Below are 27,533 nucleotides of genomic sequence, written 5' to 3' on the forward strand. Positions count from 1 at the left end.
CAAAGGGAAATACAAAATCTAAGGGTTAAAAGGGCCAGGGGTGGAGGGAATGGGTTTCTGCAGTGGGTATCCATTCCAGCCTTGGCCTGAAGTTCCAAACCCATTGAGTCTTCTGTGACAGTCACGCCTACAAAGGCGGGGCTGAGAGAGGATGCTGAAGACCCGAGTTCCAGATGCAGGGGCTCTGCTGGTTCCAGGACCCTGGACGCTGGAGGTAGACCGAGCAGAGTTCTCCAGAGAACACCGCCAGACTGCGCTACACCTTTGCCAGACCCTACAACCTACCTATCCCTTCATTTGTAAGTTACCCCACAAAATAAACCTCCCTTTTAACTACGTGGAGTGGCCTTAATTTCACCAATAGGTTTCTTTCAAGAAAATGTTTTAAGACAGTGGGGATGGTTATACAACCTTGTGCCTACATACTATACATAACCTTGTGTGTTAAAATGGTGATTTCTAACTGAGTGAAATGGCTCCTACCTGCAACTATATAGGAGGCTGAGTCGGAAGGCAGTTGAATTCACAAGTTCATGACCAGACTGGGCAACACAGCAAGATCACTAACCAACCAACCAACAAACAAATAAATAGCAGAATGTAATTAGTACATGATTGTTACATTATTTACTGTAGTGAAAAGGAAAAAAAAAAGCCTACTTTAACAATGGACCTCAGCTATAACAGCTCAGGCGGGAAAGAATAAAGACCAGTGTTCTGCTGGACTGTGATGACACATGCCTTTACTTCCAGCACTTTGGAGGCAGAGGCAGGTGATCTATGTGAGTTTGAGGCCAGCCTGGTCTATAAAGTTCCAGGACAGCCGGGTCTACACACAGAGAAATCCTGTCTCAAAAACCAAAGACAAACAAAAAGACCAGAGTTTGAAGATGTATTTTCCTGTTCCAACCCTGGGACTCTGCTAAATCACCAACTAAATGCATAGATCTGATTATTATTTGTTAGACCTGCCAGTGGCCTGCATCCATAGCTTGCTTGACCTTTACATCACCACCAGTGCATTTTTATTATAACGAAAACAAAGCTTGTTTTATCTGAGTCGTTTATTTCATATGGCACATACTTACAGAAAGTATTTCATTCAGCACATGACATTTGTAGATAAAAACATCAGAAGCTCATCTTTTAGGATGATTGCCTTTTGATGTCTACACGTAAGAAGCAGTATCTAAAAATAGACTTTAAACCTAAGGCCTCCTGCCCTAATACATACCAAAGGTAGCAAAGGACCAAGAATCAGAACATAAAATTATCTCCTTTGGGAATCCAAGATTGGTGGCCAAAGGAACATTGGTCTATTTTAAAGCATTTGTGACTCAACACTGAAGCTTGCTGGTGTTAGGACCAGGAATGTGTTTTCTAGTTGGGTGGACTCACATCACCTTTGTGTGCACATGTGCCAATGCACACATGTGTATGTCCACGTGCCTGGCAGCAGAACTGAAGAATAGCATACTTGTATCTATGTCCCAAGCCTGAGTGGACCCTGAAGGACAGGCCTGGGAAGTAAGTCAGAAAAGGCTCTAAGTACACAATATTTAAAGGAATTAATCGTACTCTGTGAGACAACAGCCAAGTACTGTTGCAACAAAATACAGCTCACTTTGTGCATAAATCCCGCTAGGTACTTCAAGATGAACCACTGATGAGAGCATAAAAGATATTGATGGCTCCAAACTTAGATTTTCTGGTTCTGGCATTTGGGGTATCAGCACTGGACAGGGATGAGAGCTAAGTTTAAAAAGTGTACGTGTGTACAGGGAATAATGCTGTGCTGCTCCGTAACCTTTGCGGTCTATTGGGAACACTGGGACAGAAGTGTAGTGAACACTGAGTTGCTCACACAATCTGTTATGCTCTACGAGATCAGACTGTGTTTCTAGCTGTTGAAGTAGCATCCCCATTTACCAGAATCAACTCTGTTAGGGTTTCAAAGAGATCCTGGAATAGAGACACTCCTTTAATAGGATTTTTTGAGGGGCTGAAAATGATCATTTAATGAAAACACCCTTGAGGAATCCCTTCACATACACCTATTGATAGAAAGCCCAAGAAAGAGACAAGAGAGTTTTGTCAAGGAAAACAGAAATCTCTTTACTTAAAACTCTCACTAGAGAATAAGGTGACTATTGCATGGATTTTTTGTTTTCCTGGTTTTTGATGGTAGATTCCTTTGCCAGTTTCAAGCATGAAGAAGACAATTTTAAGTCTTGGCCTTGGGAGTTTTAACACAGAGTGGAAGGTGATCAATCCCCTAGGCTCCATGGGGTTTATATATCTAGCCAGGGGAGAAAAGAAAAGATTAGTAGAGTAGGTGCTTATGGTGTCAAGGTAACTCACCCCAGTTTCCCTTTGGGGTGACTCCCTGACCAAGCCTCTGAACATTCTGATACCCTACTGCTCTTCTCTAAATGTCCCCATCAACACCTGAAGAGCCCATACTGCTCTGCTTTTGGCAAGGAGAGCTGTTTTGTTTTTGGGGTGTGTGTGTGTGTGTGTGTGTGTGTGTGTGTGTGTGTGTGTGTGTGTGTGAGGTGTGCATGAGTGCGTGCCCATACTTGTCCATATGCATGCTTATGTCCCAGTGTGGAGACCAGGGTTAGCTGTCCATTGCCTTCTATTGGTTCATTGGCTTTTTTTTTTTAAATAAATACAGGTCCTCACTGAATCTGAAACTGACTCAGCTTCCATTGGCTGGCCAGCAAACCTCAAGGATCCTCCTGTCTGCCTCCCCAGTGCTGAGACTACACCTGTCTTTTTATATGGGTGCTGGGAATCAAACTCAAGTCCTAAAGGTTGCCCCACAACTATCTTCTCAGCCTTGATAAATTCTTAAAGAGGAAACCAATAGCCTTTTGGTTTGGCAAACACAGGAAGAAAGACAGGTTGCAAAGATCTGCTCTCTGCCCTCCACTGTACTTATCCAGCAGCCAGAGAAGCAGATGCTCAGAGGAAGCCAGATTTTGAAAACTTATATTTTATATGTGGCAGGAGATGCAGGGTGCAGAAATTATTATCGTTATCTATTCTCTCAAATATAACTTAATGGAAAATTCTTCTAGATCATTTCTATGGACTCACCACTGTCTTCTTCCTCTCCTCCAAATGCCATCCTGGAAGAGCCATAGGCAAAGGGATTTTCAAGATCAGTTGTTCCTCCAGCTAGGTGAAGGTGCGACAAAACCTTTGTCAAAGGAGCAGAAACAGATTTTCCTCTTTTCTTACCGCCCAGAGGTGCCTGAGGATCTTGGTGAGTTGTCATAGAATCCTTCGAATTTTGTCTGCTGCTACCAGCAGTGGTCTTTGTCACAGGTGATTCGGTCATGTGACTAAAGTCTATAATTTTGTCACAAACCCACTCCTGATTGGTGGTGACACTTAGAGCAGATCGGATGGTGGGATTGGCTTCCCTTGTTTTCCTGGTTCTTACTGTTCGGGTAGGTGGTTTTTTGGTAGGCATCCTGGAATGAAGTATTATAGTTAGAATCCTGGCTATTCCAAAACCATGAAAGGAGCTTTATTTAAATCTGAGAAGTTCCTTGGATGTAATTAAACCCACTTTCCACATCCTAAAATGAAAAGGCTGGAAGGGACCATATAAGTCACAGAACACACTGGCATTCAAATTGTATCTTAGACAGTGCTAAGGTACCCTGGAAATACCAGGGCACATGAGCATCTGAGCATGCTCAAACCGAGAGAGAGAGAGAGAGAGAGAGAGAGAGAGAGAGAGAGAGAGAGAGAGAGAGAATACTCGTGTGCACTGAAGTTGCCAAAGGAGGATACTTGATGCTCTGATCTATCACTTTCTACCTGAACCTGGAGCTAAAATGGCAGCCTGTAAGCCCTAGAGATCTTCCTGTCTCTAACCCCCAATCCCATCACTGGGGTTACAGGTGGGCATGTGGCCACACCTGGCTTTTTTGTGTGTGATGCTGGGATTTGAACTCAGGTACTCATGCTTGAGCAACAAGTGCTCTTCCCTACTGAGCCATCTCTGCAGATCCCTGCTGCCCTTCTTAAAGTCAGTTAAGGACACAGATTGTAAGAAGCAACTCGAGAGCCGGGAAGTGGTGGCGCATGCCTTTAAATCCAGCACTCTGGAGGTAGAGCCAAGCGGATCTCTGTGAGTTCCAGACCAGCCTGGGCTACCGAGTGAATTCCAGGAAAGGCACAAAGCTACACAGAGAAACCCTGTCTCAAAAAAACAACAACAAAAACAAAAATCAAACAAACAAAAAGAAGCAACTGGTGAATTGGTGCCAAGAGTTGAATGTGGTGCTCCCTTTCAACCAGAACCAGAACCTAGCAACCACTCCAGTGGGCCTCAGAGCTTTAGAATGTTTTAAGCTATCATCTGGGCCGTGCTCCTTCTCAACAAACAATTCCTACTCCCACAACTTAACCTCTGAGCCTCTTTACCCACATGTAAAATGAGAATATGACTCTCAATGTCTAAGTAACAGTGAAAATGAAAAGATATAGTATTTTCACATTTTTGAATATTGAGTATTCACTGAAGAAATGAAAGCACATTCATTCCCCATGCAAACACAAGTAATTTGGTGTCACATGAATCTGGGTTTGAATTTGGCAAATAAAGCCTAAAGCCTGTATGTGCCTCAGTTTGCTTGTCTGTAGAAGATGAGGGTGCCAGACAGTGGTGGTGTATCCCAGCACTTGCGAGGCAGAGGCAGGGGGATCTCTGTGAGTTGGAAGCCAGCCTGGGCTACAAAGCGAGATCCAGGACAGGCTCTACAGCGAAACCCTGCCCTGAAAAACAAAAAGATGAGGGTGATGATCCTGACCCAACAAGACTGCTGTGAGCACTATTTTGTTTGCATTAAGTAAGGTGCTTGATACAATGTTTGCTATATGCAAACTAGGTCTTCAAGCAGTAATAAATAGTGCTCAGGATTCTTTTTTTTTCCCCTCTGTGTAGCTTTGTGCCTTTCCTGGAACTCACTCTCTAGCCCAGGCTGGCCTCGAACTCACAGCGCCTGGCAAAATGTCACTTGCAACTGTTATTTATTGTTTAAGGTTTTGAACTTTTTTTGTTTTTGTTTTTTTGTTTTTTCGAGACAGGGTTTCATTGTGTAGCTCTGGCTGTCCTGGAACTCACTCTCTAGCCCAGGCTGGCCTCGAACTCAGAGATCCGCCTGCCTCTGCCTCCAAAGTGCTGGGACTAACAGCGTGCGCCACCACCGTCGGGCATCAGGATTCTAAGAGTATCATTTCTACTTCTCCCACATTTATTTGGATAAATAAGGTGCTAAGTGACTCACTTAATGCCCTTTGCTTGAGTTGTGGAGTCCTTTGGGTCATTTTGTTTGGCAGCTTTCGTGTTCCCATTAAAATGTATTTTCTTCTCCGTATCCACCTTATCCGATCCTGCCTGCAAAAACACTAGCTTTTGAGGCCTTCTTTTGGCATTTTTGTGAAACTTTTTGTGCTTGCTTAATGTTTTCATTCCTGGAGGGGGAAGAAGATCATTAAAGCTGGAACTTCAACAACGAAGACAAGAGAAATCAAACCTCTGATCCTGCTGTGATAGGATGGGTATGAGTGTGTGTGTGTGTGTGTGTGTGTGTGTGTGTGTGTGTGTGTGTGTCTGTCTGTCTGTCTGTCTGTCCCTGCCTAAGGAAAGAAGGGCCAGGCAGGCAAGGTTCTGGGGCCCAGTGAAGCCTGGGCAGCCTCAAAGTGACAGGCCAGCTGAGGGGCTGTCCAGCATGTGCATTCATCTGCCTGACTCTTAATTCACTGGTGGTGATGGGTAACGTTTCTTTAAGGAATCTCTTTGCTAGGAAAGGCTAATGGGTCAAAGGTCAGAATTATTCCTTGATTCCCTACGCTTGCCCTTGATCTGCCTTTGAGTCTGGTTTTCTTCAAATGTCCTGACTGCCTTCAGCTCTCCTCTGACTCAAAAGCAGACCCTGACTACATTTTCATGAGACTGCTTAAATCCCATCATCATTTTGGTAGTACCACTGTTTGCTTCTGTGTCTAACCATGAGGAACAAGCAAACCTGATGGAAACATCTCAAGGGAGTCCTCATCACTTTCTTCGCCTTCATCATCAGCTTCATCCTCTTCGGACAGGCAATTACTAGATATTTCGGAAGCCTATGGTTAGCAGAGAAAGTCATGTTTTAGAATTTCAAAGAAGTAAGAAAAGACTAGACCGATGGTTAATTGTTGGCATTTTGAATAAAAGGTAAAAAAAAAAAATCAGTCACTTTAACTGGTCTCATGATGGGCAGGTGGCCTTAATTCTGTCACTGGGCTAGGGCGACACTCGAGAATAAACTGATTCCTTGAACAAGAGTGCAGGCAGAACCAACAGCCCTCAATTCACACTCATCCTCTATCAAGAGCTGTTGGGATCCAGACCTTCGCTAGCCTTCAACCAGAGTTCCAGAAGAGACGCTACCAGTGGCAGATTAATCTGAGGGGTTCACTAATACATCTACACAAGAAACTAGTCCATACACTTTATTCTTCTGAGTCAGTTCTCTCTACACGGCTTCTATCCTGCTCTCCTGCCTAGCTCCTTTCTTGCCTGGTTCTCTCTACCTCTTTCTGCTGTTCCCTCCAAATGGCATCTTAAGTCTCTCGTCTTAGTCCTGCCCCACCTTGGTCTTTCTCATCTCCTCCTTCCCCATCAGGCTCTTCCTCATCCACATCTCATCCTTTTACTTCTCCATCCAGTTCTCCAGTCTAGTCCCAAGTCTCTGAGGTTCACAGTTATATACCCCTGCAGGAGCAGTGCTCTGGCTAAGGCAAGGTCACCAGGCTTGAATTCTTATGGGGTCATAAAGGCAGACAAGAGTTTTCCTCGGGCAGTGACTGCCAGGGTTTTACAGCCCTGGCTGAATCCTCGGTTTGGAAAATGGGTGAAACCAGAGGGGGAAGGTCAGCAAAGAGCACGAGGACTCGGGAGCAGCTGCTGATGAGTTCAAATGACTTGTCTGGAATGACATTTCTACAGACACTGTCCTGCTCCTTGATGGTGGGGATAACTATGACTAGTAATAGAGCAGTTTGTAAACGACTGTAAATGCCTCAGAATGTAGAGAAAAAACAAGCCCTGAGTGCATGTGCTATATTCAGAAGCCGTGTTAGGAGAAGCAAATAGAAAACATGCAAAAAGCAGTCACTAGAAAGGAGGAAGGTCTAAATTCATTTGCTGAAATGAAGAATTCTGGTTCACCAAAAGATATTACAAGATAGGAACCCACACCTCCAAAGGACTTAGAGTAGGTAAAAACTCCCGTTAGTCAGTAAGGAAAGGCACGTGATGGGAAGAGCCTGTCACCAAAGTGATGCCCAAGTGTTCAGTAAGTGTGTACAAAGTGCTTCAGTTATCAGAAGATGTTGATAAGTTCAACACTAACAGCAGAGCTTCTCCCCCGCAGAAAAGGACAGTAAGACAAGGCACAGACGGGGGAGGAGAGCTACAAATATAACAACACAACAACAAAAGTAGGAGCTAGAACCTTCAAGGAAAAAGACAAAACAACCCCAACATTTTAGCCAAGAAGACCTCAGCAAGCATTCATGCAAGAGAACATGAAAGCAAACTAGAGACAGAAAGACAAGCTCTGGGTCTTTAGGGACCAGGAAAACACAAACGGGACACCATACTTCATTACCACCAGATTGGTAAAAATGAAGAGATGCCAAGAGCCGGAAGCAAGAGGAACTCATACACACTCTGGTAGGAGTGGAGACTACCTTTGAGGCATTCACATCTGTCTTCCTTGTCCGCTTCATTATTTCTTCAACCCTCTATTCAAAAGGAAATAAAAATGAAAAAGAGATTTTAAAAAATAGTGGCCCTGAAGCAGGTGATTACCCCATTTTATAGCAAGCAATGCCTGTAATTGTCCCCAAACCACAGACTTAACAAAAGTCTTGGGGCAGCAGCTGGGTTCCTCTTTTGTCCCTGATTTCAGCCATAAAATGCTGTGAATGGCAGCAATTGTTCTTCGATACAACACAAACACCCAAATGGCAATTCTGTGTTCCCATTTTCTTTTTTTTATATATATTTTATAATTTAATCCAATTTTACATATCAGCCACGGATTCCCCTGTCCTCCTCCCTGCCCCCCGCGCCCCCCCACCCCGCCGTGTTCCCATTTTCACACAGACCAAACATATCATTGCAAATCAATTAGAACTCTTAGACCATGATAAGGCAAACATCAATGAAAACAATGCACTCCAATGATGCTGTGGTTCTAAGAGATCTGGTCCCTAAACCAACAGAAGACTGAGCAAGGATGTTCTCTAGGGAGGGATAAGAATTTTATCCACTGCATAAGGTGAGGAGAGTTGTGGTTTGCTGGCTGCCTCAGAGTGACAGAGACCTGGCAGTAGCCCAGCCTCGGCAGGGACTTCTACACGAACCACGTGGAGTTGCATAAAATGAGGCCCTTAACTTACAAACACCGGCCTTTCCAACAGGCCTCCACACACACCTCAGCCCTGGTATATAGTGCCGTCTCTGGCCCAGTCTAGAAGAAACTCTAACTTCCACTAACCTCTGTCAGCCTGGAGTCATCCTGCTAAAGGGACATTGGTCCTACAGGTTTGATATATTGAGACATTGCTATAATGCCATCCATGAGGTACAAATACTACCAATAAGCGCGTAGCTTCCTATATAGAAGTCAGCACTTTTGGATGAGCAAGCATAGTGGGCAGACAGCTGGGAACTAACACATACCTGATTGAGGATTTTCAGAAAAATATGTTGCTAACTTACACCCAGCTCTAACACAAAGCACATGCAACAGAGAATTACCTTTTTCCTTTCTAATCTTTCTTGCAAATTTTGTAGCATAATCTTTTCCTGTTCCTTTTTTCTTGTTTCAGCAATGTCTTGAGATTTCATCATGGTGTTATTCCCTTTCTAGGAAAATTTGTGCCAAAATATCATTAATTTCAAAATATCTGGATGACAAGAAAGTTTTTAGCTGAAAAAAATTAAATAGTTGCAAGCCTGGTAGGCATTTACCATCCATTTTCAAAGCCTTTTTAAAAATCACAGATTGAGGCGGCTAATGTCTGAAATGCTTCAGACGTCAAGGTTACACTTCTGAACATGTGCCTACCTTACTTTAAATCAGTGGTTCCTCGTGTTGTGGCGGCCTCCAACCATAAAATTATTTCCATTGCTACTTCTTAACTGCAATTTTGCTAGTTTTGAATTGTAATGTAAATATCTGTGTTTTCTGATGGTCTTAGGCGACCCCTGTGAAAGGATCCTTCAACCCCCAGATAGGTCATGACTCAGGTTGAGAACCACTGCTTTAAAAGCATGTGTTTTTGAGTTATTAACACGGCAAGGAGTCAACTTTCTTACATTCATTAAAAGCTATGGAAAAATTTGTAAAGGTTCCCTGCCAAGGAATAAAAGTATACACAATCGTTTAAGGAGATTACATGTAACCAGTCCTGACGAACAACACCCTAAAACTGGGAATATAAATTGGGCTATGGCAACATGGGTTTTGGAGACTATGATGTTAAAGTGCAGCCCGAGAATGCTGTCTGCGCTGTGGCCCAGCTGGCTCCTTGGCATTGCAACTGCACTTTCTGAGCAGATTCTCTTGCACAGCAGCAGCAGCAAGGTTACAGACCTGTAGCTGTTCCTTCTGCTCTTTCGCTGGCTCGAAATGTCTCACTGTCAGATCTTTTCCTTGCTGCTCATCTTTGCGAGGTGATGATTCTGCTGGGACTTCTTCCGCTCTCTCTGCCATACCTTGTGATTTTTTAGCAGTACTGAGGGTATTTAAAAAGTAAATAAAAAGTTAAAAAAACTTTAGTATTTTTCTTAGCTTCTAGCATATATAGTTTGCAGGAGTATGGAAGCATTTATGGTGAAATTGCTTGAGTATAGTAATACAATTACATTTATGGAAGATTTACTATATTTTCTGGGCTTCTTACTATCCACGAATTATATGTCACCCTTTTTAATGAGGCCTTCGGGCATACAAAAGGATTTCTTACAATGACTACTTTATACATGTGCACATATGCAAGAGAGGAATGGTCGACTTTTAATTATGTTAGGTCTTATTGAAATGTGATCGCACCCAATCTCACCTAGGGATGATGATATGCAATGTGGAGGAGGGTCTAAAGGTGTGCCAGTATTTAGTGCTTTCAAATGCTAATTAGCTGTTTGCAGAAGACAAGGAATAATAATTTCCAAGTTACAAATCTCTTGCTGTTCAAAGTATCTCCTTCCTCTTTTTTCCAAGCAACTGTACATTAAACACTACTTGGAAATAAAGTCAGTACTATAGTATTCCTTGTCCGCAGTGAACAGGGGTTTACAAGATACAACACAAAATAGGTCTCAAGATGAAAGCACGAGAACATTTCAAGTTCAAGACAACATAGCTGGACTTGAAATGTGTTGTCAGGGACAACCTTCTAGGACTAATTCATTAGCTAAATGGGACCCTGGTGACATAGAGATGAATCTCATTATCTCTCTGTGTCTGTCTCCCCACCCCCCATCCATGCCCCTCTGCCTTTCCAGTGGAGGCAAACAGAAATATCAAGCAGTCGTCTGGGTGCTGCTGCTGAGGTGGAATCCTGGAAATGATCTTGGTTTCTTTCTACATTGGCCTAGCACACCTTAATGGTGCTGAATGTATGGAGACTGAAAAGGATGTGAAGAGATGTGGAGAGTTATAACACCTTTCTAAAAGTGTTTTCTACTTTCTTTTTTTTTTATTAATACTTTAAAAAATGTATATGGTGCTCTATCTGCATGTACACCTGCATGCCAGAAGAGGGCATCAGATTCCATTATAGGTAGCTGTGATCCACCATGTGGTTGCTGGGAATTGAACTCAGGACTTCTGGAAGAGCTGTTAATGCTCTTAACCACTGAGCCATCTCTGCAGCCCCGTGTTTTCTACTACTTTCTTCCTTTTTCTTTTCTTTCTTTTTTTTTAAAGGAATTTTTTTTTCTTTAAGATTTATCTATTTATTATGTATACAGCATGTTTGACTGCAGGCCAGAAGGGGGCACCAGATCTCATTACAGATGGTTGTGAGCCACCATGTGGTTGCTGGGAATTGAACTCAGGACCTCTGGAAGAGCAGCCAGTGCTCTTAAACTCTGAACTATCTCTCCAGCACCCCTTTTTCTTTTCTTTTCTTTCTTTTTGTGTGTGTGGGGGGAGTGTTCAGACAGGGTTTTTCTGTGTAACAGCCCTGGCACTGTTACCACAGTGCTGTGCAACTGTCCTGGAGTTGCTCTGTAGCCCAGGCTGGCCTCGAACTCCCAGAGATCCACCTGCCTCTCCCTCCCAAGTGCTGGGATTAAAGGAGTGTGCCACCACTGACCAACTTTTCTTCCTTTCTTTACTTGACTACAAAGCAATGATTGACTTCTCACCAGAGAAAAAGTTAATTGCTGTTTTGAAACTTAGGTTTGAGGGCAAAATTTCGAAGTGTGGACTCCCCCCCTCCCCCCTCCCCCGAAGTTTAAGGCTAGAAAGGACAAATCTGTGATCACCTTTGCTTTGTCTCTTTCTGGACTTCTTCACTCTCCTTTTCGCCTTTTTGTTCAAAAGCATCATGGTGCATCTCTACGGAAACTTTCATGGCCGATTCACTGCTTGGCATACTTCTATTGCCAGATTCTAGTTTAAAGAAACATGTAAAACAGTTGGTTAGGGAACCTATTTCTTCTCAACCCTGTGAAGAAATAAATGAGACTCCCCCAAACATTAAAAAAAAAAAAAATGAGCACAGACCACAATTAATCACATGCTAATTAGGAGAATTGTTCAAAATGCTAACTCCTCCCTAACAAAAGAATTAGCATGTTGTCTTTTCCAAACAAGTGCATATTCAAATACTCAAAATGCAATGATGTGTTTCTAATTTGTCTTACCTATTTAGAGAGGTAAATCAAGGACTCTATGAGGAAAGATTCAAATATGCTGAAGCCAAGCTTATGCCTGATCCAAATGAAGAGTAAAAATCTTAAGTACTCAACCAATCAAATAATATCTGGTATATATGTGGAATTTGTGTATCATTTTTATTGCCATTTACCTGAACTTTGACAACTCTATATACAAGTGCTTAGCTATAAGTAACAAAAGAAGCCAAGACTATCATTAAAATAAGGTATATTTTACATGTATCTATCTTTCTCTGTCTCTCTGTCTCTCTCTGATATATATATAATATAATATATAATATAAATATAATATAAGAATGACTAACTCATAATAAAAAGATCATTTGATACAGAGAATTTATTGGCATTTCTTATAAAAGCTGAATTCCCAGTACATTTGAGACCAAGTAGCATTGACATGTATAAAAATGCATGTTACAGGCAAAGTAACAGTGTGAACATGCATACAGCACAAATCAGGACATGCCACATGCCATGTATGTATATGGAAACTGGCCTGTATCTGATGAAAACTTATTTAATCACATGTAGCTAAACTCTTGAAGAACAAGCTAATATCTGAGCTGGAATGGTCCACAAGGATCATAGACCAACCCTCTCATCCAACTTATGCTTCTAACAATGGTTCTAAAAGTGAAATTTCCAAACAGAGGGGTGAATAAGCAGAGAAGAAGTATTCCACTGGACCAGTGCTTGGTAAATTCTCTTTATCTAAACTCCCCGAAGTCCTGTTACTTACAGAATAAAATTGTGATGATTCTCAAGTACTTCAAGATTTTTCTGAGTTGCTAAAATTAATTTCTTAGGGAAAGAATTTACCTATGTTGATCATACGCTTTTGGACGATTTCTTTTTTCTTTGTTATCATACTTAATGCATTTGGCACATACAGGATATTCTGAACCGGGGTTACTTTATACAGTAGAGAAGTCTTCGTTGATAGTCTTGATGAGACTGGCAAAGGAGATGGAGGTCGGATCTTTTGATTCTGCCTGCTGAGAAAAAGTAACATGTGTGCTGATTACTTTTCAGTAAATAATTATAAGCAATGCAATGCATTGATACTATAAGGTAATTATAAACTGGAAATTTCTATAACGGAGAAATAAAGCTACTTCACTTTTTCCATTTGCAATTGTTTACCTTGCATTCTATAATATTTCATTTAGGAAACACTACCTGACATTTGTTCCAGTAAAATGCCTTTCAGAAATAACTGCAAACAGGTTACTTACACAGCCTTCATGGGAGAAGGTGGGCGCCACCCAAGTGTGGGAGATGATGGCCATCTGTAACATGGTATATGGGATGGTAGTTGTTTCTTGGTGGTAAGGTTTATGCTTCTTTTTCCCACTTCCGGGTTCTGAACATACCAATTCAATAAGATAAAAAAGTTAATAGCAATTATACTATACCCATCTTTTCATAAGAAAATATTCTGAGTCATAGTCCCTGAAACCTCCAATTTTCTTTTAATTCATGAAAATTGGATATGTTTTTTTCTAGGCTAAGAAGTTACACAATGTAAGTATATCACAGAAATAAATTTTTAAAATAAAAAAAAATTTAAATCTTCTACTTCAAAATCTAATTCCATTTCTAGTCCAGAACACTCCTCAAAAACCTTTTTCCTCAAAGTATTTCACATTAACTGTTTTACAAATCTCTGGAGTCTCTCTTTGAGCCTTGGGAGATGTTTTCATGTCATGGGAGGCATTTCTCCACTTGCCTGAGGTGAAACTTCCATCATCACCTGAAGGAGTGCTTCCACACTCACCATGCCTAGGTCATGCTTACATACTCACCTTGGGTGGTGAGGCTTCAACATTCATCTTAGGCTGGGCTTCCACACTTTTCTCAAGGTTTAATCCCCCACTGGTCTTAGGAGATGTTTCTAGATTTCCTTCTGAGGCCACAGCACTTACTGAGTCCGTACTTAATTCTGGTGAGGTATCTATGCTTGCCTCAGGTGAGGCATCCATGCTGACAACAGGAGATATTTCCACACTCATGAAGGAGGATGATCCGGTACTCAGGACAGGGGATGAACCCTCGCTCACAATGGGGGACGGTTCAACACTTGAGGGAGCATCCCCATTCACAGTGGGGATGTCTTCAACATTTGATTCTGGGTGCCTTGTTGAGTCCACATCAGCGAGCACTTCCTTATTCACCTCGGGGGAAACGTCTACCTTCACTTCAGAGATGTCCTCCATGTTCTGGAATGCTTTTTCCATGTTAGCCTTCAATGGTCCTTCCAAGTTTGCCTGAGAGGTTACTTTCATGTTCATCTTGGGTAGGGTTTCTGCATTCACCTTTGTTGGTCTTTCCACATCTTCCTTGAGAGGTGTTTCTACTTTCTTTGTGGGTGTTATTTCTAATTTTGCTGGAACTGGCATTTTTACTGATGATTTACAGAACATTGTGGAAGACTTTAGCTCATCACTGGTAAACATCGGTACAGTCACATAGCGGAAAACATATTTGGTCATGCCTGTAAGTGAGTGGGAAAAGAGTAAAATCCCATATAAAGGCAGTAATCTGACTAGCTAAAAACACTCCATGTGCACAGTATGAGTGAGAACAGACGGGCTGTTTAATAGGAAGTACAGGAACTTCACACACCATAGGAACTGTTCAGTGAAATGTACTGTTAACAGAGTAGAACCATCAGAAATGTATTTTGGAAGCAACATCAACAACAGAGTAATCACAGTGCTTCACTACAAATGAAACTAAACTGGCCCTGTAAAATGGACACTTGCAGCAAAACATTGTATTTCAAAATCTCAACCACATATTTTAAAATGATTTATTTATTTTTATTGTAGTGTATGAGTGTTTGCCTGCATGCCTGGTGCCCTCAGAGGCCAGAAGAGGAAGTTGGATCCTCTAGAACTGGATTTCCAGACACTTGTGAGCTACCATGTGGATGCTGGGGATATAACCCGGGGCCTCTGTAAGAGCAGCAAGTGTTCTTAACTGTTGAGCCGGGCCTAGAGATCTCAGTTACCATTATAGGTGATTATACAAAATACTCCACACTTGATTGTTTTAGAAGAGAATTAACAAAGAATATTTTCTTATTCATTCTAAAACCTGCATTAAAACCAGACAAGAGTGCAGATGAAAACATTCGTTTCGAGGTTTCACATACAAATAAACGGAAGAGTGATCACTAGTAATAAAACTGTCTTATGACCATACTAAACTGTCAGAGATATCTAAAGATGTCTAAAGATAAAGACAACCACTTAACACAATAATTCCAAGGAAGAAAGCAATGCAGGATATATCAGAACTCCTCTATGTGTCTCTATAGTGGAACTCACACATAGAGAAAAAGATGGTTCCTTACAAACTCACTTTTTCAGGGATTCATACAGATAAAGACCTCTGACAAAAATTCATTGCCACCATTGAACAAAATGCTCTTGTTAAAAGTAATTTTTTTTGGCCAGGCGGTGGTGGTGCACTCCTTTAATTCCAGCACTCATTGGAGACAGAGGCAGGTGGATCTCTGAGTTTGAAGCCAACTTGGTCTACAGAGTTCCAGGACAGGCTCCAAAGCTACACAGAGAAACCTGTCTCAGAAAAACAAAAACAAAAACAAAAAAGGTGATCTTTTGGTCAATATTTTGCTCCACTAATCCTTTATACTTATAAAGATCCCTAGCAGAAACTGCATTTCTTCCCAAAGGATTTAACCGGAATCAGTTAAGGAAAGTCTTCTGTAGTAGAATGGATCATTATGTATACTCGTTAGTTTTTATTGTCAACTTGACACAAACTGGAGACACCTGGGAAGATGTACCTTCAGTTGAATAATTGCCTCCATCAGATTGGCCTGTGAGCACATCTCTGGGGCATTTTCTTGATTGCTGATTGATATATTGTCTGATCTCCATGAGAAATGAATCTGGGAGTTGGAGAGATGGCTCAGAGGTTAAGAGCACTGGCTGCTCTTCCAGAGGTCCTGAGTTCAATTCCCAGCAACCACATGGTGGCTCACAACCATCTGTAATGAGATCTGGTGCCCTCTTCTGGCCTGCAGCCATACATGCTGTATACATAATAAATAAATAAATCTTAAAAAAGAAAGAAAGGAAGAAAGAAATGTATCTGAGCAAGCCAGGGAGTTGAGCCAGAAAACAGTATTCCTTTTGTGGTCTCTGCTTCAAGCGCTAGCCTGAGTTCCTGTCTTGGCTTCCCTCAATGATAGGATACAAACTACAAGTCAAACAACCCTTTTTTCCCTAGGATGCTTTTGCTTACTGTTTTATCATAGCAACAGAGAAGCAAACTAAAACAGTATGAAACAATACAAGAGGAACATGAAAGGGAAATGGTAGAGGGAGAAAAGCTGTCAGAAAGAAATCACTTTAAAGATGGGTAGTGGTGGTGTACTCGGGAGACAGAGATGGGTGAATCTCCTCCATGAGTTTGAGGCCAGCCTGTTCTACAGAGCTAGTTCCAGGACAGGCTCCAAAACTACACAAAAAAACCCTGTGTCTAAATAAATAAATAAATAAACAAACAAACAAATAAATAAATAATAAAGGGAAAAAAAGAGAAATCACTTGAAGACGTCAGTTCTCAGGAGGCTGAGACAGTAGGATTACCATCAGGTTGAGGCCATTCTGGAGCACACCAGGACTACAATGTGAGTTCTATAAAATAAGAGGCATTGGAAAGTGTGGGCAGGGGGACTTTGAGAAGGCTCAGTGGGCAAGAACACTTGGCACTAAGCCTAAAGACTTGAGTTCAGTCCCTGGAACCCACATGGTAAAGTTGACTCCCACAAATTGTCCTCTGACCTTCACACACACATTGTAGCTTGTGTGTACATGTATATGTAAGTATATACAATCAATCAATAAATATAAAAATAAAAACTTACTTTAAAGAAATATTTCATTATTAATTATGATTTTTGTGTAAAAATAAGTAGTAAGAACAGAAAGTCAGGGGCTGGAGAGATGGTCCAGAGGTTAAGAGCACTGGCTGCTCTTCCAGATAGATGTTCTGAGTTCAATTCTCAGCAATTACATGGTGGCTCACAACCATCTGTAGTGAGATCTAATGCCCTCTCCTGGCCTGCAGGTGCACATGCAGATAGAGCACTTGTATACAATAAATAAATAAATGAATAACTAAAACTTAAAAAAAAAAAAAGAAAAGAACAGAAAGGCAGTCTGGAGAGATGGCTCAGCAATTTAAGAGCACTGACTGCTCTTCCCAGAGGATCCAGGTTCAATTCCCAGCACCCACATGGCAGTTCACAACTGTCTGTAACTCACACAGGCAAAACACCAGTGCACATAAAATAAAAATAAACTTTAAAAAAGGCAACAGAGTAAAGCTTTGTTTAAAATAGGGCCAATCTTTATAATTTCCAAATGAAAATTCATAATGTTTGAAATGAATCAAAAAAGTAGTCCTTCAGGACAAATCCAATTATAATAAAATTAATTTATTTCTTTAGCTTTACTCTAGACTCTATCATATGTCAGGAATTATGTACCTTATGGAAAGATAAAATTCTTTTTTTTCTTACCATAGTAAATTCTTTTAGTTCAAGAAGGGATAGTTTGGTTTGCAGTTTCTTTTGAGAGTATATGGTAATTCCATCATCTCCTCCTTCCCTGTCTTCCCTCCAAGCCTTCCCAAATACCCCGTCCCTTCCTTGCTTTCAGATCCATGACCTCTCTTTTCATTAGTTGTTGGTACATGCACATATACATATGTTCCTAAATATAATCTGCTCAGTTTGTACAATGATATTCATATGTATGTTTTCTTGAATGACTTTTTAAGCAACATAAAACTGAGCTAAACACATTTCTTTCAATCAATACCTAAGATCTATACTTTACTCACCAGGCGTGTTGTCCACGTGGTCCATAGCAACACTGGGATGTAATTGGTTGTCTTTTCTACTCAGAGAGGAACTTCGTTTACTTTCTGTTTTTCCTAAACATTAAGTGCAAAGGAATATTACTTTCCTAGAAACTAAGGTTTCAAGAGTGACTCACTCATTGTACTAAACAGTTTAAAATTCTTTTCAACTCTTGCTTGTAAGAATTTATTAATTTCAAACATTATGTAGTTTACAACCCCAAAGTTAAAAAATTTACTCATTATTGTAGTTGAGGTGAAAATAAAGTAACTTAGAAAATGATGACAATTATTAGCCTGGAGGTGGTGGTGCACACGTTTAGTTCCAGCACTCAGGAGGCAGAGGCAGGCGGATCTCTGTGAGTTTGAGGCCAGCCTGGTCTATAGGGTGAGTTCCAGGAAAGGTGCAAAGCTACACAGAGAAACCTTGTCTTAAAAAAAAAAAAAACTAAACTAAACAAAACAAAAATGATAAAAAATAATAGGGAAAATGCCTAATATTGACAACACCTGTCTTCCTAAATTGTGAATATGTAATCTTTAATTTTAGACACAATCCACAATGTTTCAAAGTATAATGGATAGTTTAATTATAACTATTTTTAAACCAAAAACCATTTGTAATTGCTATAGATGTTTATAAGAGAAAACAATTGGCTTTGTATAAGTATTTCCCATTGTATCTGAAATCTTCTAGCTCAGGATACTGAGGGGTAGCCATTTAAACAAGAATTCCTTTTCTTTAAGACTTGTAAAATCAAGTATACATTAACACTACTGTGCCACATGAAAATTCCTTGAATTGATGTGATGAGCAGAGTACCAGAGTTGTAAGCCAATCAGTCATGTGACCAAGTCATGTACTTTTTTCACTGACATACTTCAAGAAATAATAATCAGCCTCTGCCTTGCTGGTGCTGGAATTATGAGTGCATACTAACAGACTTGGATTATTTTTACGTGGGTTCTGGAGAGCAAACTCGGTTCTTAGAGCTGGCAAGGTAAGTGCTTTACTGACTGACCTATTTCTCCAGCCTTGGCCTGAGTTCATTACCAAACGAATAAACAAACAAACTTTGTATTTGTCATTCTGGTGTTGATTGTAAATTTAGGACATAAGGAGTAGATCATGTTGCAGATACAGCCTTCTACCAATAACTGACAGTTAAAAATAGACATTAATGAGCTTATATTTAACAACTATGGCCAGGTGGTGGTGGCGCACACCTTTAATCCCAGCACTCGGGAGAGGCAGGTGGATCTCTGAGTTCGAGGCCAGCCTGGTCTACTGGACAGTCAGGGCTACACAGAGAAACCCTGTCTGGAAACCCCGCCTCTCCCAAATGAACAACTATTACTTACCAGATTTGTCAGTGCTGCTCGCACCTCCCTCCCACGACCACCTTTTCTGTCGTTGGTCAGCACGATTGCATCGCTCCATAGTACGAGACACAACAGCCTTGAATTTTTCCTGTTTAAAAGAAATGCCAGACCACTAATTATTGTTTCTAAAACTAACCCCATCACTGCATTTCTTTTTCAAGTAGGTAAAAGTCTGAAAGAATTGGAGACAAGTTTTAATTTCATCAAAGAATATCAGTGCTATCCCTGAATTATTGGTTTTTTATTTTGTGGATACTCCTTCAAGAAATTGGCCATGCTTCCCTTTTTGCTTTTTATCATTAGGAAACTCAGAGCCAAACTTCTGCAGCCAATGAACAAAGACTGAGTGGTATACTTCCCCCGCTTTTTTTTTTGAGCTGGGGATTGAACCCAGGGCCTTGCACTTGCTAGGCCAAGTGCTCTACCACTGAGCTAAATCCCCCATCCTGAGTGGTGTACTTTTGTGCACGCTAATCGTACCTGCACTTCACTGTTCGCCTACCTCAATTTTCACTGGACTCCTTAGTCATGCATCTTAGCATACAGTGTAGTTTATTCTGTAGTTACCTTTTCTGGTATATGGAAAGAAACAGGGAAAGGTGACATGCCTATGCCAAATCTATGCCAAAGTTATTTATCTATTATGTTCATAAGCAGAAGAGTTTAAATCCTGGTGCTCAGTAAGAATTTTTGTAAGGCAAGTAGTGTGTTTATCTTGACCTCAGCTGCAACCTGAACTGGTCAAGATAACAGCCACACAAATCACATGCCACATTGTACAAGTTTAGGAATGAGTTCTTTGCTTGGAGATTTCTCATTCCTGTACTATAATATACTATGGACTGTGTTCCAGCCAGCAAATCAACTTCAGGGCTTGGGTTTCCTATGAGCAACTGTTACAGAAGAACGTCTTTACAGTGCCTGCCCTGTTCTTCTTAGGCCAAAGAGAAACATGTTGGCCTCCTTACAACGTCCATGTGCCAGGCTGTGGCCAGGCCTCATCCCAGCAGCTCTTTGGAATGGGTGCCCTTTGCCTTTTCTCCTGCCATGTCTCTGGTTCCCTTTCTGTCTACACTGACATTTGCTTCTGTTCCGTTCTGTATTTTCTCTCTCAACTTCCTCTTTTACCAAGATGGACTGTCCGCCTCTCTCCACCAGGAACCCTCTCTCACTTGGTATTGTTCCTATTTTATGTTTGTTGAGTCTCAAAATTGTCTTTAAGGATTCCTATTCTCTCAGGGAGTCACAAGATTAGGTAAGTTGGAGAAATCAGCCTGCCAGATAGGACCCGTGAGAGAGGTGGGGTGGCAGGTTTGGGGTCTTCATGCAGGTGGTAGAGAATAGTTTTGAGCTAACCCCAAGCCAAGGTACGCTGTGAATTGCATTCTAAAGGCCAACAGAGTTCAGTTTCTGGACCTTCATACCTCCTCTTTCCTCCCTGAAATTACTGTTTAAGCACTTGGACTGAGGGTAAGGAAAATGGAAAAAAAAAAAATGGGAAAGACTGAGGTTGTTCCCTCCTTTCTCCAGGGCCAGTAAATGCAGACAAGGCTAAGCAGTAGCTCAGCTGCACACAATGGCCGCTAAAGCAGCAGGCTTGGACATTGCGCACCTTGTCTTCCGCCTGTTTCTGTTTTCTTTTTTCTTCTGCAGATACTCGGCGGCGTTCGTCCTTTTCCTTCTGTTCTCTCAGTTTGCGGTGTCTTTCTTCCAACTGTTTTTCATACTGTACCTTAGCCTTTTGTTCTTTCTCAAGCAGTTGTTTTTCCTTGTTGGCTGAAATAGTCCAGGTACATTTTCATGGTGTTAAAAAGCCAAGAAACGTTTTCCACATTAAACATAGAGAAGGAAAAAATGTCACTCTATCTCATTATCATTCTTAAGACAACATAGGCTAGTCCAGTAAATAACATGCACAGTTCACGTGTGGAAATATACATGGCCACTAAAGAACCACTTTTCACAAGGTGTTCACTGTACTGTGAAGAACTGGCATTTCTAAGCCAGGTGACTCTTGGCCTATCCAAACTAAAATTCCAAAGTAGGAAGAAATGTTTTCTTTCATGCAGTATTTTGCTGGTTGGAGCTAAGATCAAACTGTATCAGAAAAACATGCTGTGTTTTAAAACATAAATTAAAGAACACATGGGCTGAATCTATATTTTGCTTCATTCTACTCTAAACTTCTTTCAAAGTCCTCATCTCCAGATGCTATTAAAGAAGCGGCTGCTACAGGAATAGACTGAGAGATCTACCCACGCTGGAAGGGCGTGCTTTACTATCATCAGATTTTCTGTGACTACAACCAGAGGATCTTATCTGGCAATTATAAAATATTCTCCCTAACATTGCTACTGCATTTCCATTTGCATAAATTTCAGCATTTATTCTGTGAGTTGATTTAGATCAAAGAAGAAGTGCATATAGTTATAAAGCATGCTCCCAAGTTGCAGGAAGTCTTCATTTATACCAAGTCCCATTTTCACTGAATCCCATCCTGCTTGTTTCCACAATTGTTGAAGAAAATTCCAGGCCTCAGTTTTCAGATAACTGAAGCTAATTCCTTCAAAAATTAAACAATCTGGTCACAGGTTCTTCATGGGCCTTCTTAATGTGGATTGGTAAATGGATTTAATTTCATATAATATTTTACATAAAATTACAATTTATCAATACAAACAGGTTAAGCAAAATGATTAAAACTAAGTCGGAAATATATAACATATACATAAAGGGAAATGTCTAACATACATACCCTCTTGCTGACGTTTCCTCTCTTCTCTGCGTTCTTTGGCTAATTGCTGTTTGATATCATTTTTAAGAACAGAACCATCTAAAACTACACAAAAATAATTACCCATTAGTATTATATTAATTCTATGTATTTATTATTTAGGTTTTCTGATACAAAGTTTCTCTGTGTAACAGTCCTGGCTGTCCTATAGCTCAGATTGGCCTTGAACTCACAGACATCCGCCTCCCTCTGCCTCCCAAGTGCTGGGATTAAAGGTGTGTGCCACCACCCGACTCATAATATCAAATTTTAAAGCTACAGCACTGATATATCAAGACATTATTAAAAGTATACCAGGTGTACATGAAGATCTCTTAGTAGTAACTGCAGAAGAATTAATACCACGTTTACGTCGCCGTTCTTCGGCTAGCTCTTGAGCCATGGCAGCTAGAACACAGAGAAATAAGGAAAAGGCAATAGGTATTAATGGTTAGTACAAGGACAGCAACCCACAACCATGTGTTGTTGATGATAAAAGGTCAGATCATTTCTGTGAAGTCAAAACATTACTGCTTAATCTTGGGTCAACCAAAGATGGGTTAAGTACTCATGATGTTCAACAACACTTTAATAAAAGATTGGGCCTGGCGGTGGAGGCACTCGCCTTTAATCTCAGCACTCAGGAGGCAGAGCCAGGCGGATCTCTGTGAGTTTGAGGCCAACCTGGGCTACCAAGTGAGTTCCAGGAAAGGTGCAAAGCTACACAGAGAAACCCTGTCTCGAAAAACCAAAAAGAAAGAAAGAAAGAAAGAAAGAAAGAAAGAAAGAAAGAAAGAAAGAAAGAAAGAAAGAAAGAAAAATAAAAGACTGGAAAGTGTGTGGTATTTGCAGACATGAAGACAGTTCCAGTTGTGGATGGCAGGGAAGCAAAGAGCTGGTAGATGAGTAATAAGTCAGTGATGAACGGCTGTTTAAAATATGTCAGACAAAATGCTACACCATTTTTTTAAGAGTTTGCAAGAAACTGATGGGGAAAAGTTTTGTCAAAATTAATTAAGAATTTTGGCTGGAGAGGTGACTTCGTGGTTCTAAGCCCTCACTGCTCTTGCAGAGGACTCAGGTTCAGTTTTCAGCACGTACTTGGCATCTGACATGTCTTAAACTCACAGTTCCAGGGGCCCTGATGCCCTCTTCTGGCCTTCACAGGCACTGCATGCCAATAGTGTATTTACATACACTAGGCAAAACATTCACACACATAAAATCAAAATCTTTTAAAAATTAAGAATATATAGACTCAAATATAGAAGCAATGTACTAACAATTAGATACTCAGAGATTGAGCCAAATATTATAAATTCCCCACATCAGGTACTTTCTAGGCTATTCGTACACTTAGTTACCAAGTGGCTATTTTTGTTTTGTTTTGTTTTTTCGAGACAGGGTTTCTCCGTGTAGCTTTGTGTCTTTCCTGGAACTTGCTCTGTAGACCAGGCTGGCCTCGAACTCACAGAGATCCTCCTGCCTCTGCCTTCCGAGTGCTGGGGTTAAAGGCATGCACCACCACTGCCCGGCTCCAAGTGGGGGTGGGACTCCAGCACTTGGAACTGTTCACACAGAGTAGCTCATTTTCTTCTTTTGTCCTTCTTCCTCTTCCTTCTTTCCTTCCTTCCTTCCTTCCTTCCTTCCTTCCTTCCTTCCTTCCTTCCTTTCTTCTCTCTCTCTCTCTCTCTCTCTCTCTCCCTCCCTCCCTCACCTCCCTCCCTTCCTTCCTTCTTTCCTTCTAGTGGTGGTTGAGATTGAACTCGGGGCCTCTAATATGCTAAACAATACCCCCCCCCCCCCCCCCCCGTGAAGCCACACCTGCATGCCCTCAGCACCCCTAAGGCTCTATTCTAATGCATTTGTGAAGATGCAAGGACAGCCAATGCTAAGGTTTAAAACATGGAAGGCAAATAAATATAAATTATACCAGCTATATATGCCTTCTGTCGACATGTGGAAAAGTGGTCAGTAAACATCAATAAGGTGATATGTAAATTGAGAGAAAGATTCTAGAGGATTCCTGAACCTTGAATTCCATGGATGGTAGCATCTAAAATTCCCCACAATCCTGGGCAAGGGCCTGGATGGAGAACACTGAAAGAAATTTTTTTTCCTGACTCTTTGAGGCAGGGTTTCTGTGTTTCTGTGTGTAGCCTTGGAACTTGCTCTGTAAATCAGGCTAGCCTTGAATTCACAGAGATGCACCTACTCTAACCCCCAAATTCTGGGATTGAAGGTATCCACCACCACTGAGTGGCTTAGTTTTTACTTTTGTGCAAAGGCACAGCAAATACGTTCCAGGTCATACCTCAAGTCTGGTTATTAACTATTAAGAGATTCATAACAGTTCAAAATAGACAGCTCAGATAATGAAGGTGCTAGAGAGTTTGCCCAGTGCTCACAGAATGAATGGTTTCTGATGTTGGCTGCATTGGAGAACAGCTACCTGGGACTCATTTTAAGAGGTAGCCTTAAAAATGACCCTGAGATTGCTACCCTAGGGACCACCATTTCAAAAAAGAAAAAGGATTTGTTTGCAAGCCCTAGAGACCTAACAGCTCAGATAAACTATAACCCAGTTAAACTTAAAGAGTAGATTCTTCTCTGCTTTACTCATGATGCAACTACTATTCTTTTTGTGAACACATTATTTCTGAGTAGCATACTAGCACAAATTCTTTTTAATCTGTTCTCTAAAGAAGAAAGCGTTTTTAAAACTTTCTTTGGTCTGCAACTATTGATTCCAGGAGAAGAAATGGCTCCTGAAAGCTTATAGATAAAAGCTGGTGAGAAACTGCTGTAATCTTCATGCCCAGTAGCTACAATGGTTAAGAGAACATTTCCTCCCGAGTGCTGGGGGGCAGAGCCAGGTGGATCACTGGGAGTTCGAGGCCAGCCTGGGCTAGAATGAGTTCCAGGAAAGGCGCAAAGCTAAACAGAAAAACCCTGTCTAGAAAAACAAAAAACAAAAAACAAACCAGAGAGAGAGAGAGAGAGAGAGAGAGAGAGAGAGAGAGAGAGAGAGAGAGCCCATTTCCAAGCAGACTGTCCCATTCTAAATATTAACACAAATACCAGGCTGTCCAATACAGCACACATTCAAGCTGTGGAAGCTGCCCAGGATTTCTGAGTCTGGGATTCTGGCTGCTAGACTAACTTTAAGGTTTCTCCAGCTCTAAAACGCTGATAATCTGGCTCTCAGCCTCAGTAGCTTTGCCTGCATTTTTTTTTTATAGGACCCAGTCTTTGAGTAAGCTGTACTCAACTGAGAAACCATGTGTGGATTTAAACAAACAAGAAGAGAAAAGTGACAAGTTAGTTACAAAGCTTTATATACTTATCTGGCTGAAAAATTTTAATTGAAAACAACTGTGTAGGAAATATGAAATGTGTTCTGATAAAATAATTGTAGTTTTTCAGTACATAGCATTAGCCTACTACAATGCATAGAAAACCCATTAAGTGCATATATGTTCATCGAATGTGTGTTAATACATACATAAAATGTAATACATTTATAAAATGTATGTATGTAAATTGCACCGTGCACTCCACAGAGATTGTTTAGGACACCCTTTTAATTCATGCAGTCAAGATTCTAGCAGGCAATGAAATTGAGCTTTTAGCAAAAACATTTCACTTTATTCCTACAGAAAATGCTGGGACCAGGAGGGCAGTTCCACTGGTGTGTTATGCAAATCTAACATGTGGTGTTTTCAACCTAATGTACAAGAGGCAGCTAGGACGGAAACAACGGATCAGGATTAAATCCCCCCTTTTTTTTGCATGACTTAGTTTTCTTAGTTAGAAGTGCTGTAAATGCAAACAACTGCCTCATAATTTTAGCTATTTTCTAACATTTAATAAACAAATAATGTTAGGGGGTATCAGACCACAGCTCCTTCAATATATTGGAATACATGCTAGCTAATTTCCATTACTTTAAACTAATACCAGGGAGCTATAAATGTCAATAAACAATATAGCAATTGATTGCAAACTCTCTAGAGTCTACAGTAGTCAAGGAATACTCCCTGCCCCTATTTCCATAGGGGTAAAAGTGTACTTGCTTCTGACACTTTTTGGAGAGTTGATTCTAAGTGTTCTTCAGTAACATATGGTCTTTGAATCTTAGCCAATCTAAATTATTTTTAATTACAATTTAAAACTCCCTAAGGATTTCAATAGCAATCAAAATCATTGTATTCACAGGCATATCTGAGGAAACTAGACTGTTAGCAAGCCGAAAGCAACCAGCAAGAAATACTACCTCTTCACACAATTTCCTGAATTAAGCAGGTGCTGCCAAAATTGATAAGAGTAACACACCCCGGCAGCTTTTTATTTCTCCCCTAGACGGGAAAAGTTTTGATTATAGGACCTGTTGAGGAGAAAGCATTGCTAGGTGTAGATTCTCATTCTGTTCAGCCTAGGGACAGTCACGTGCTATTGCTGGGCAACTTTGCAGAGAATCAAGTCTCTTCCCAACTTCCTAAGCCCCAAGTCCCAATTCCCTCCTCCCTTGACCTTGACATGGAAAGTACCAACATCCTAGGATACTGGGAAACCCCAAACTTCCTGATCCTGACAGGGCCACCCCAACTGCGGCTATGCCCAGCACGCACCAGCGCCCACTCATCCTTGCGTGTTCTAGCAATTGCGCGGGTGTCACTGGTCTCTGATGGCAGGCAGGGCTGAAGCCCGGGTTCGATGGCACCTTTCAGGCAGGAGCCTTTGGGCCGTTGACAGCACTGACCAACCGTTTCTCTCCTATGTCCCGGGCCTCCAGTCTTTCTTGTAGCATCCCAGGGTGTTCGGGGAGATGAGGGGACCACAGACCAGATAGGACGAGGGGACTCCTCATAGAAAAGTTGCCCAGCCACGCCACTCTGCTGGTCCCTGGGGCTACAGTAACCGCACTGCCCCACGAGGGCCTCTATCCCCCTGAGGGGTTCCCAGCCCACTCACCCAAGCGTTCGCGTAGACTCCTCAAAGATGTGTTGCCACTGATACCCGCAAAAGCGTGGTCCGCCATCTTCAGAGCGGAGTTGAGAACCACTGGTGGTTCTTGGGCGGCAAGGCGCAGGCGCCGCCTCTGCCTCTGCCGGGGCCCTCGCTGGGACCCCGGGGGGCGGGGCGGGGCGGGGCTCGGGGAGTCCCCGCACTGCCCAGAGACCCTCAATCTTGGTAGCATTAGCGCTCACATGCTGGGTCGCTACACCGACTGACTGGCCAGCGGCGAACTTTGAAGAAACCGTTTCTCATATTCGAGGCTCTAATAGTGATGCGTTCTGGACACCAGCCAATCAGCTGCCTACTTAGCCATTGAACATTCTTTTCCTTTTATCACCTCTACCTAGGAATGTTATAACATTCCATATTTCCCCATCCTTAAGTTCATTTGGATCATTTAAAGATCATTTGCCAAGCATCTTCCTGTAGCATGAGTTTACTACCTTAGAACACTACATGAAAAGCCCAGTTTTGGAGGGG

At 41.5% G+C, this 27,533-nt stretch overlaps 1 protein-coding gene across 2 annotated transcripts; it reads right to left on the reverse strand.

The window, feature by feature from the left end:
* Positions 1-1,072: 1,072 nt before the first annotated feature.
* Positions 1,073-27,203, reverse strand: Map7d3 (MAP7 domain containing 3). Of its 2 annotated transcripts, none has more exons than XM_036174687.1 (17): positions 27,009-27,203; positions 22,350-22,442; positions 22,017-22,100; positions 20,874-21,037; positions 19,241-19,349; positions 17,861-17,953; positions 13,786-14,474; positions 13,216-13,343; positions 12,800-12,972; positions 11,567-11,693; positions 9,669-9,810; positions 8,831-8,938; positions 7,756-7,809; positions 6,048-6,144; positions 5,307-5,493; positions 3,103-3,482; positions 1,073-2,299 (listed from the first exon to the last, which is right to left on the reverse strand). In XM_036174687.1, exons 1-17 carry the CDS (start codon positions 27,073-27,075, stop codon positions 2,292-2,294), a joined length of 2,703 nt encoding a protein of 900 aa, XP_036030580.1. In that variant the 5' UTR covers positions 27,076-27,203; the 3' UTR covers positions 1,073-2,291. The 2 variants fall into 2 exon arrangements, with proteins under 2 accessions (XP_036030580.1, XP_036030579.1); XM_036174686.1 differs by having other exon boundaries at positions 12,800-12,975; positions 27,009-27,201.
* Between the last annotated feature and the right edge of the window lie 330 nt (positions 27,204-27,533).

This window comes from Onychomys torridus, chromosome X (genome assembly GCF_903995425.1).
Source record: "Onychomys torridus chromosome X, mOncTor1.1, whole genome shotgun sequence".
Taxonomy (NCBI): domain Eukaryota; kingdom Metazoa; phylum Chordata; class Mammalia; order Rodentia; family Cricetidae; genus Onychomys; species Onychomys torridus.